This window comes from Nannobrachium achirus, assembly GCF_963921795.1.
Source record: "Nannobrachium achirus genome assembly, chromosome: 4".
Taxonomy (NCBI): domain Eukaryota; kingdom Metazoa; phylum Chordata; class Actinopteri; order Myctophiformes; family Myctophidae; genus Nannobrachium; species Nannobrachium achirus.
In genome coordinates this window covers 55155693-55168190 of record NC_137813.1, presented here as the reverse complement: position 1 = coordinate 55168190, position 12498 = coordinate 55155693, and the positions used below count along the sequence as shown (strand labels likewise).

General features: G+C 38.7%; 1 protein-coding gene across 2 annotated transcripts; it reads left to right on the top strand.

The window, feature by feature from the left end:
- Window positions 1–814: 814 nt before the first annotated feature.
- Window positions 815–10591, top strand: LOC308283448 (sterile alpha motif domain-containing protein 9-like). 2 transcript variants are annotated; one of them, XM_080723882.1, is made up of 5 exons: window positions 815–951; window positions 2060–2130; window positions 2349–2411; window positions 2515–2559; window positions 4659–10591. In XM_080723882.1, the coding sequence occupies exons 4-5, from the start codon at window positions 2529–2531 to the stop codon at window positions 9308–9310; spliced, it is 4683 nt and encodes a 1560-aa protein (XP_080580008.1). In that variant the 5' UTR covers window positions 815–951; window positions 2060–2130; window positions 2349–2411; window positions 2515–2528; the 3' UTR covers window positions 9311–10591. The 2 variants fall into 2 exon arrangements, with proteins under 2 accessions (XP_080580008.1, XP_080580007.1); XM_080723881.1 differs by having other exon boundaries at window positions 2342–2411.
- Window positions 10592–12498: the final 1907 nt, after the last annotated feature.

Sequence of the window (12498 nt, the reverse complement as noted above, 5' to 3'; positions counted from 1 at the left end):
ATCCATCCAGCACTCCAAGCTGGTTATATTATATCAACACTAAACATTATTTGACACATGGTCTGTTGTTCCATGTAATTACTGATTGTACAAATGTGCTGTTTGATATTGTCTAACGGCATTGCATGCACTGTTTGCGCCCTGCCCCTGCCCATCATACAGTATTGTTCTGGGGTATGTGGGTGTAGAACTTCTTTGTAAGGCACAGGTGAAGACTTAAGCTTGCTTTCTCTGCCTGATGTGTGTGTGTGTGTGTGTGTGTGTGTGTGTGTGTGTGTGTGTGTGAACAAAACAACAAAACATTGTGAGTAAAATATTAAGAACAGGTTTGCAATTGGTATTCTATTTTGGATATTACTTGGTCAAGGGGCGGCATAGCTCAGGGGTAGAGAAACTGGTATTAGAGCACGAAGGGTATAAATCCCGAAGGGTTCCCAGTTCGAATCCGGGCTCCCCCTGAGTTAATGTCGAAGGGTCCTTGGGCAAGACTCTGAACCCCTAATTGCCTCCGGTGAGTAGGTTGGTGCCTTGCATGGCTTCCTCCGCCACCGGTGTATGAATGTGTGTGTGAATGGGTGAATGTAATGCACAATCTATGTAAAGCGCTTTGGATTAAAAGCGCTATATAAATGCACCATTTACCATTTACCATTTATCTGTTAAGTTTCTATTCCGTAATCAGTTTCTATTTGCATGCAGGGGGAGTTGCCAGTGAATTCAGAAGAGCTCTCAAGTTAAGCCACACCCTAGATACAGTATGTTGCCAGGAAACATTGCCTAAATAGTCTCTCCACAGATTCCCCCTTCTACTTCAAGCTTTGCTTCGCTGCGGGTGCAAGGTCTGAGCCATTAACTGGTATAGTGAAAGAAACAGGCTGCATTGATTTATTTAAAGAAACCAACCAATACCAAGACTGAAGACTGGAGAGTGTTTGAAGAATGGAATTCACAGTAAGTTTCCCCAAAATAAATCAAATAATCAAGTTTGTACTGCTTGGTGTAAATGTAATATGTAATATCATAACCTTGCCTAGATTACAAGAAGTCAGATTACAAAGTGTGTTAAAGTAACAAACTAAAAAATAACCTGCGACCTAATCTACAGTGCAGAAGAATTACATACGTATACCACACCCAGTTGTTGAGATACGATTTGTGGAATGATGAGATCAGATTTAATGTAGAATTGAGGAATTTTATTCTTGAGTTGAGTGAGCGAGAATTAAATCTGTTCTGTACCACACCCAGTTGTTGAGATAAGATTTGTGGAATGATGAGATCAGATAATGTAGACTTGTGGTATTTTATAGTTGAGTGTTTTCTATTTTACTGAAGGTAATGCAAACTATACTAAACTTAGATAACTACAAGGCTACAATTCTACTGTGAACAATGTGATTGTGAAAGAGGTCCCTCAGAATGTAGAAACAAACAGTACCTCTTTAGGGACCAGTGTGAACAAATACAAAATTGTCTGTTTACTCTACATAATCATTTACAAACACTACCACTGCTCAAAGAAATGAAGGGAACAAATTGTTCCCTTAATTCTTTGAGCTTTCTTTGAGCAGTACTACGGTATACTATACTCAAATGAATTAAAATAAATTAAGGGAACATTTTGTTCCCTTCATTTCTTTGAGCAGTATTTTTATGTTCACAAGCAATGGTTTATAATTATGTCAAAGTCCTCCTGCACTCGGTGCGAGAGTGGACTTTTGCCCCTAGCTGGCCTCAAGTTACACTAAACTATTTCCTCTCTGAGATGTATTGCCCTCAGTAATGCATCTTTTCCTTTCCGAGTATCAGAGATATACACTGTAGACGTCATCTAGTCTCCAGTCCCATCAAATTAATGTTGCATGTAATGCTTGTGTTTGTTTTGTTCGACTTATACATGCTATTTGATCAATATATTATCTAAAAGTTTCCATTATCTATTTTTTGTTGTTACCATTTCAATTGTGTGTGTGTGTGTGTGTGTGTGTGTGTGTGTGTGTGTGTGTGTGTGTGTGTGTGTGTGTGTGTGTGTGTGTGTGTGTGTGTGTGTGTGTGTCAGGTACCAGTGACTCCTATTGCTACAACATGATGGCTCACACTCGCCCATTCATTTTACAACAGACATTCTTGGTAAGTGGTTTGCTGAAATATGTTCCCCTGAGAGAAAAAAAAATTACATTCCTAGAAAAGGAGCAAGTACAGTAGGAACCAGGAAACTTCCATAAAGAATTGCATTAAAAGTAGTTTGCATTGTTTAAGAAAAGTTTTACATGAATTCTGCTATTATATTTATGTTTTTGCTTTGTTTTCTATCTTTCTTTTCTCCAATTTGTCCCTTTAGTCTTAAGGTCCTTGGTGGTTGTAAAAGAAAAAGGAAAATGCTGACTGACTGAAATCCAGTGTTTTGTCAGGTGAGCAGGAATCTACATAAGCCAGACCTTCTGACCTTCTCAACAATAAACAAAGACAAACTGATTGTAAATGTAAATGCTGTATTTTATATCGGTTTCTCAGGAACCCTCATAAAAATGGAAGAGGAAGGCAGTTCCACAGAGACAGGTGAGTAGTAGCTAGAATTATCGCTGTAACGTGATATAAAGTAAATCTGTTGACAAAATAACTGCATGTCTGCAGTCACAGAAGACTCCTCTGAAATATTTAAAAGTTGGCCTAAGCCCACAGTGGTAATGAAAAATAACTGCTATATCAAGTTTATATGTGTGTGTGTGTGTGTGTATATATATATATATATATATATATATATATATATATATATATATATATATATATATATATATATATATATATATATACATAATACATATATATATACACACTGTATAGGCGTAATTGTATCATTAATAAAAGTTATAATATTACTTTAATCTTTGAGGAACAGTGATGAGAGTCTTTTAATTTCCAGTCAATAGTGTTGGCAAAACTGATTAATAAAGATAATTTAATTGGGTAATGTTATACCCTGCATTTAGTAATAATATTCATTGTATATGACATATGGTAGGCCTTAGTCACATATGTAAAGAGATGTGAGACATTCTAAATTCGTAGTCACTTTGTGGAATCCTGTATTATGCAACTTCCAGTTTCCTGACAGAACTTCCTCAAACCACAAAATCATCACCCATCTGCTTCCCCTCTTTGTTTCTTGCGTGCATTCAGTTCTCTTAGGGGAGTCATAAGGAAGCATGAACCAGGGTTCCCACGGTCATGAAATTCCTGGAAATATTTTGAAATTAGAAAAATATTTTTCCAGTACTGGAAAAGTTTTGGAATTTATCAAGGGTCCTGGAAGGTCCTGGAAAAAATAGCTATGCGTTGTCTTTGGTTATTGATTTTGTTAATAACTCTGAAATGACAAATTAAACATGGGCCACATTGTCAAATATTAGAGACAGAAATTGTGAAAATAGCCAATCTACATGCTCACAACGCCTCGCGTTCACGTTGTGAGCATGTAGATCTGCTATTTTCACAATAGAACCGTGTTATACAAAATTCCTCAACTCTTAGTGCTCGTCAGGGTGCCGGGTCCCCAATTAAAACATGATTATTTCGGGGGTCACAGCCTGAAAAGGTTGAGAACCACTGGCATACACTACCTGTCTTTGGGCATTGCGCATAGGAGTAAGCGACCTGTTATCGAGCTGAATTATTGTTATAGTCCTGGAAATTGGGTTAAATATTCTGGAAAGGTTTTGGAAATTAACTGGCAAAAATGTGTGGGAACCCTGATGAACTATGTTTTGGTACAATTACCCAAATGCCTATCAGATTACAATACATTCTCTTACTTTTATCCGAGTACTGCAACTCATTTATATAACTTGTGGTAACCTGTGGTAACCCGTGAATGCGTCTTCTGTGGTAGTGAATGCCTTCAAGCCTCTGGAGCCACATATGCGGCTCGCTCTATACTGTAGGTCCCTCCCTAGTGTCTCCCTGTAGGTTAACAACAAATTATGTGGATTTATTTTACAGTATGTTTATTTTTAACTTATTGCTGCTGTAGGCCAAATATGAAATGTACATTCTTAAGTGTTCCAATATTGTAAAAATGTGTAGAATAAATAAGAACTTTCAACATTCCTGTCAACTAAAATGTGTGTCATAGTCTTTGACAGATTTATTAACAAACCAATGTGATTCCTTGCTACAATATGGATTCCAAATGCAAAAAAGAAAGAAAACTAAGGATAAAAGAGAATGTTTGTATACAAAGTTGTTTCTTTCACTGCCAATGCTGCTGCTATGTTTGATAAGTCATCAAACAACAAAAAAGTTGAATATTTTACATACAAAACATGTATGTTAAAAAGTTCACATTTATCAAAGACTCTGAACTTGTAAAACATTCGGTTCCACTTCCATGAACCCCATTTCCCAGAAACGCCACTGGGCACACCGGTCAAAAGGTCACACACAAACCCTTAATTTTGTTATGTTAAACACATCTGAAAACAATCCAAGGAAGTCACCAGCGACAGAAACATTATGCCAGTCACAGATAAGCTACACGCAAAAAATATATTATAATGAAATTATGGATTAATTATGGACCACCTTTACAATACAATGGAGAACATTATTACGTTCCAGTAAGGATTGGCATTGATATAATTAATATTATTATTTTGCAGAATGGAACGACCTACCCTACAACCAATGGGCAGAATCTCATGTGAGCTCTTGGTTGAAATGCATTGGAATAAAAGAAGCTTACATCCAGAAACTACAAGAAGAGGAGACTACAGGACCACTTCTGATTAGTTTAGACAGAGATTACCTGGGGACTACAATTGGAATGAAAGGTAGTCAAATACAGCATTTGTTGAAGAAAATAGATGAGCTGTTAAAGTCAGAACCAAATAAATTAAAAACTGAGATTAGTACATTTACTACACGTTCACATAATAAAGAATCCAAAAGCACTTCTGAATCCAGGAAAGAATCAATCCCCAGTCCTGTAAAACCTTGTAAGGTCACTGAAAGTGAAAATAGTCATACAGAGAGTGATGATATGTCAACTTTGACAGGAGCATCCTTATCTTTCAGTAACCATAGGAAATTTGATGAGGACGAAAAAGAATTTAAATATGTCAAGCACAGCGTACTTCAACCAGAGACTGGAATTGAAAACATGATAGTTCCATGCCATGAGTACAAGTCACTGGAGATTGCCCACAAGTTAGACTCAACAAGGCTTAAAACAAAAGTCGCAAGTGAGGTGCTAAGATTTGCATGTGGATGCATGAATATGCGAACCAATGGTACAATTCACTTTGGGATCATGGATAAGGTCAGAGGCAAGCACAAACATGGTGAAATAATAGGCATACCTATTAATAACCTGGAGGATTTTGTGGATGCATTGGATTATATTGAAAGTGAAAGATGCTTTAAGGGTTCAGACCAGCAAAAGGAAGTCAGACGTTGCATAAAGAACCCAAAATTCATTGAGGTTGTTGACAAGGATGCCAATGAGAAAACATGGGTTATTGAATATGACATTGTTCCAAAGGCAAGCATTGTAAAAGACAAGCTTTACAAAGTCGGTGTTCCAAAATTTGATGAAAAACTAAAGAAAGTCAAATTTGAGGACAAAGTCCCCTATCAGAGAATAGGAGCCAACACACCTTGTGTACCTGAAGACGACCTTGTTTGTTTTATTCAAGCATTGAAAGATAAAGACCTACAAAGAGAAGAAGCAGAGAGCTCGATCAATCAAACAACTATGGATTACAGAGAGGATCAACAGAGAAAACTTTCCATTCTGCTGACCAGTGGAAAAAATTACATAGATGACTCTCAGCGTTACATTTTAGTGACAAACACATTTCGCCCAGAAGATCTTGACAGCATCAACTTTCTCACTCAAATGAATCTATTCTGTGTTTTTGATTTTGATCCTGATTCCAAGGTGTCTGGTCTGTGTAGCAGATACAAGGAACACCATGCTGCAAACCTTCACTTTCCTCATGACTATGCCAACATTGGTGGATTGGGCACTGCTGACAACCAAATAAAGCATTTGGAGCTTTTTGAAAGAACAAGCTGGATTTTCTGCAATGGTAGGAATGACTTCCGTGGTGGACAGAAACCCTGTGATGAAAAAACCTGGATCAAAACAAGAAAAAAGGAACTGAAGAAGGCTGTCTCAGTCATCTGCAATGATATTCTTCCAAAGCATTCATTCATAGTAATGTTCCTGCTAATGTCCCATGTTGAACAGCCAATAGTTGAGGCTTTCCATGAGTTCTATGCAGAAATGAATGGTCTCGATGATTTGGCAGTTATCGCAGAGTCAATTGAGATTTACAAGAAATGGTCAAGTCTTGCCCAAGCATCATGTGACATGGCTACACTCAAAGAGATCAGTGTTGTTGAAATGCCTCTGAGTCATGTGGATGCAACAGTTCAAAGTATACAGCTGTCCAAGAAGAAACCCACAAGAACATTGCCAGTCTTCAATGGAGGTATATGCTTCTTAAAATCAGCGGAAGAGGCTATGATGAATTCTTTGGAAATTATCAGTATTGACCAGTGCGATGATACAAATTTAGAGATCATGGACGATGATGAAATTTCCCGCATTGAGAAGTACTTCTATCATGGTGGGAAGATAGACTGGATCAATTTCTGGCTTTCTGACAAACAACTGTGCGGAGACGTCATAGAGCGAGATGCCTACAAAGAGACCAACACAATTCTAGAGAATATAGTACATCGCAGCAAAGCCATACGGCCCACAGAGAGTGTGAACATATACCACCATCCCGGCAGCGGTGGAAGTACAGTTGCTCGACAGCTTCTCTGGAGCTGGAGGACAAAAGTACGATGTGCAGTTGTTAAGCAGTCTAAAGAAATCACAACAGTGTGCCAAGAAGCCATGGAACTAAGAGAATATGAAGAGAGAGACAAAAATAACAATTGTCTGCCTGTGCTCATACTGCTGGAGGACTGCAACACAGATTACACTTTTGATCTGAGACGGGAGCTTGGCAACATCATCGCAACCAGAAAAATAAGCCCCTCTGTGTTATGCTTTATCCTGCTCATCTGCAAAAGGGCGAATGACCCAGAGAGAATATGCAGGGCATCACCAACTCAAACAGTCGCAGTGACACATAGACTGTCAAAAGGGGAAAAGGATTTGTTCAAAAAGACTTTAGAACGGCTAAAGCTGAAGTTTGAACCAGACTACATCCTCACATTTGTGCTGATGAGTGAAGAATTCAGACCAGGTTACATTCAGGACTTTGTCAAAAACCTTTTGGACAAAGTTGATCATTCATCTCCTACCACACGCCTAATCAGATTTGTGGCTCTCCTAAACTGTTACATCCAAGACTCCTACATACCTGTATCACACTGTGAATTGTCTCTTGGCATAGCTTCATATGTGGATAGAGTTCGCTACCAAGCATTTGTAGAGCATCTCAGTAAGGAAGCAAGGCTTATTTTCATCCATCTGCGAGAAAAATCAGCAAATATCAAATCAATACGATTAATTCACCCAAAGTTGGCCACAGAAATCCTTATTCAGTTGTCTACAAATATGCCACAGTGTGACATCGCCATGGACCTGATTAATGACAAAGTGATGCTCAATAACAGGTTTGGCAGAGAGGAGTTTCTGACATTCATCAGAGCTCTCTTCATCAGACGCAACAAAATAATTCGAGGAGATGCAACAGATACAAACTTTCCCCCTCTAATTGAGCATATCAGCACTGAAAGAAATGGTATTCAGAAAGCTGTAAACCTCATGGAAGCAGCCTACCTATCACTGGAAAGAGATCCATTGGTGGCTCAACAGCTTGCCCGTCTGCTTTACACACACAAAAGATTTGACGAGGCCCTAAAATGGGCGGAAGTTGCAAAATCTTCTCTTCCATTCGACACATTTGTGCTTGATACATTAGGTCAAGTTTACAAGAGGTGGTTTTACCACTTGCGTGACACCCTTGAAGAAAAAGAACCGACTCCTGAAAGAGCTATCGAGATCATTCACATGGCTTTGAAAGGAATTTCTGCCTTCCGAGCTTCCGAACAAACACCGAAGAAAGAGACAGTCAGTCTTAACAGTTCATATTATGGTGAGGTAGATGTTGGCTGTAGGCTCTTAGACTTCTTGTCTGAGGTAGATGTTTTTTCAAGCGGTGATGGAAATTCTGACCTGATGAAGTATTTGCTCACAGATTACATACCAAGTGATGTTAACAAACCCTGGCAGAAGTTTCATCATCAGTTGAAAGGATTGCATAAGAGCTTGTACAATGCACTCGAGTTAATTTCTGAGGACCTCAGTTACTTTCAGACAGATATTAGCGAGGAGGATGAAGAACTTGATGCAAGGGAGCCAGAACAAGTAGATAATCCAAGAAAATGGCTAACGAGGAAGAGTGCTGTATATGCTGGCTTTTTTTGCAAAGTGCAAGATGTTGTCAGCGAAATGGCTGGCAGCATGAATGCTGAAACGGATTCCCCTTCTGAAAATGTTAAACTATTCCAAAGACAAATGAAAACATATGAGCTTGGTGGAGGAAATATCACATCCATTCTGTCACTTCTTTATAATGGGAAACCAGAGAGATCAGTAAAAAAGCTTGAAGAAATAATTGGCATGTACCCTGAAAACATGAGAAGGGATTACCTTGACCAAGCAGAGCTTACAAAATTCATATTTTGCCAAATAGCTCTCAACTGTATATCACCTGGCTCCTCAAAGCTATTTTCCCTTCAAAAGCTTCAACATCTCTGCATGAAATTTAATAAAGAGGGGAGAAATACATCAGCAAGTGCACTCTTTCTCCTTTCCCTCCTGTTTTGGCCTGAGACAAACGAAGACCTCAATTCAGGGAACGCTAAGATACTTGTATCAGCCATTGATACACTTCAGAGGATCTTTGAGCAGAAAATCAAACACTGTCCAAGGAAAAGTAGAATAGTGACCCACTTCTATCTGGCAAAGGCACGGGGGCTTAACAAGATTGTTCACAGGACTGCTATTGAGAAACACATTAAAGGACCTATAAGTGAAAGAAACCTGAAGTGGCTTCGTGGGGAAGTATGGAAAATCAAGGAAGTTGTACAGACATTGAAACGTGTTGAAGGGTGGACAGAAAACGGAAAGTTGTTTGTCAAAGGTGCAACCAGGGACAGCAAGATCAGGGTTATTCCTAGATTTTCTTCCTCCCTGCCAAATGCAAATGAGAATGTCTCCTTCTACTTAGGCTTTTCATTTGACGGAGTACTTGCCTTTGACGTTCAAGTTCAAGTCATGGACTAGTTTCAATGAATATTTCTGATGCTCATTTTCAACTAACAGCACTACTGCGGATACAAGAAAGATGAGATATAAAGACTTTGACAGATACTCCTTATGCCTTGAGCCATCTAAAGGATGAAGATAAAGTGCATCTTTGCACTGGTATGTACAGCAGTTTAGTCAGAGCAACGAACAAAACATGTCTTGAGAATCATTATTTAAAACATATTTGGGACTTGTTTTCAGATTGAGCGTGCTGTCTCTATGGCTCAGTATTCAAGTTTTGTATTTTCTCTCTCAGGAGTGCATAGAACGGGGACAGAATAAAATAGTAATGAACGGAAGCTTCCAAATCTCAGACTCACCAAGCCTTGTGTTTAATAAAAGCATGAATCTCAACAATGAACAAGAATAAGGGTCAGAATAAAAAATGCTCCATTCCTAAACATTGTAAATTATGAATAATGTATAATGATATATCAAGTACACTGTATGTACTGTATGTCTTGACTAACTGTATGTCATATGGTAGACAATGTTTATAATATACTTTTTTTACTTTCTTGACCTATTGAGTAAAGCAATGCAAACATTAGCATGAGAATATTAACTGTGTTGTGATACGGTATACTTTGTCCAAAACATAGCCTATAACAAAAAACTAATTAAACTCTTCATAATGTATAGCCTACAAAATATTTGAGAGGCAAGAGGCATATGAAAGTCTGCTTGCTTTCAGGAGACCAGTTTCCGAGGCATTCAAGCTGTAATCTGAACTTGGCTCATATACAGCTGTAAATGTATGTGATTGTTTATCTATTATTGAAAATAATAAACATGTGTTTCACTTTCTCTTCAGCCATGTTGCCATCACCTGTGCTGAACCCCTTTTGTTGCTAGTGTCACTACTGTCTGTAGGCTGTGTGCCATATGCTTAGTGCAAGGCAACTTTAATGCTGAGTGAAAAGTCAGACAATTCTAATATATGCTATCCATAGTTGGGAAACTTTATTGTTTATATCATTAACTATATTTCAAACCATGTGTTGGTGGTGTACAAGAGAAGGGAAGCTTGGTAGGGGTGTGCTGCCATTTCTTTTATTCCCTTTTTTGACCATGTTTTGTTTAGTTAGGGAGCGTAGAGTGTCATTTTAGATTTGGTGTAGTTTAGTTTCATTCCTTTTCAGGTAGGGTGGAGTATTTTGGCTTTGGTCACCCCGACGACATACATTTCCCTATTTATATTTGTATTCAGTTCCTGTAATCTCAACTTTGATTGTTAATAAATGTAGTTTTTGGTTACTCTGGTTTGTGATACTTTTAGACTCCTTTCTAGCCTCTAGAGCTAGACACCACATGGTCGTAACGTCCAGCACATCTCTTATAAGGACATCAGTCTGTCCCCATGATGACATGTCTGATAAGAACATGCTCTAGAGCAGTGGTTCTCAAAACGTTAAATTTCCTGGACCCCCATAAGCCCCATAACTAAGAGTGTACAAATGGAACCAAATGGACCCGCAAAGTGTCCATTTGGTTCCATCACTCTCAGAGTTACAAACCTTTAAGGATCCATTTGGAACCCCTTCAAGGAACCCAGACAGTCCCTGGAACACACTTTGAGAACCACTGCTCTAGAGGATTATAATTCCAATATAATAATTTAGCACACACAATTTACTTTTTTCTTTTTTATACAGAAATATTATTGTAACACATTTCACCACTGGATAGAGGTAACCATGGGAACAGCCAGAGGTACAGTAGGCCCAGCCAGGCGTAGGGTGACCAGATCCAAACTGGTTATTCGAGGGACAGAAGTATTGTTTGTGTGGGACAATGTGGGACGGGCAGGCGGGGTGGTTACTAGCAACTTAGGCTACTTAAGTTATTAAATGCTTTGAGGTCATTTGATACTGCCTATCGTTTTGTTTGTAACCTGCTGTAGCCTAAGGGATATTTCTCACGTTATTTCAACAGGCTTAATAAGCATCCAATTATTAGGCTACCCAACCCTATAATTTATTTGTGAGAGAGCAATGCTGTACGTGTCTAGCTATAGCTTGCTCACCTATGAACACCTGCACATTGATTATTACTGGAGCCTGCCAGTCTCAATGTGGGACAGGGTCTCAATTTGTGGGACGCCTGAAAAGTCATGGAAATGTGGGACTGTCCCACGCAAAGGGGGACATACGGTCACCCTAGCCAGGCGTAATAATGTAGATAACAGCTCTCCTCCCAAACTTCCTTCTTAAACAAATCTGCATTCATTACAAGTCATTGTCCCACTTCAGCTACTATTTACACGTGTAGATGTGTAGATTAATGTATACTTTATTTAAACTTTAAATTGCACTATAAATCAAGTGTGGGGTCGCCAAACAATTTCCCCCATATAATGGGGTGCTGGTTTAAGAAACATTTGACAATCCCTGCTGTAGGTTAGACTGTATATCCTGCATTTCTTAGCCCACACATACCTTACAACTGGAGTAGTGTGTTAGCGTGCCAACCCCAATGCCTGTTCAGGGTAGCCTAGTGGGTACCCTGTGGTGAATCCCTGGTATTGTCAATGCTTGGCAACTGGTATATATATTCTCCTATTGTAAAGGACGAAAGATGTTGCAAATACATCAGATAATTAAAATAATGTTTGCCTTTACCACCAACACTGCTGACTTTACTGGTATACTACATGATGTGCTTTGAGAAATTAGCAAACAATAAAAAGTAATATTGAAAGACATAAAAAAACACACACACACACACACACACACACACACACACACACACACACACACACACACACACACACACACACACACACACACACACACACACACACACACACACACACACACAAATAAGCAGACGTGTTGTGGCTCCTGACAGATTTATTAATTATTGGGCCGAAATTGGTCTCTTTTGATAATAAAGATTGCCTACCCCTGACTTAAATCAAACAAACCACAATTCATTGTATTAGCGGAGCCTGCTGTCTTTATTCTGAAATGACACTTCTGTGGAAAGGGTCCATTAAAAAGGCAGGTAAACTTTATAGATATTAACTGCTCTTCTTACCCAAAAATGTTTAATGATGTATCGAATAAATCATTAGGATCATTTCTTTAGATGTATTTTTCGTGAGTCTGAAATGAATATACAGAGCATTTGTCTTTCTTTGTGCTTGCAGTGTGGACTACGAT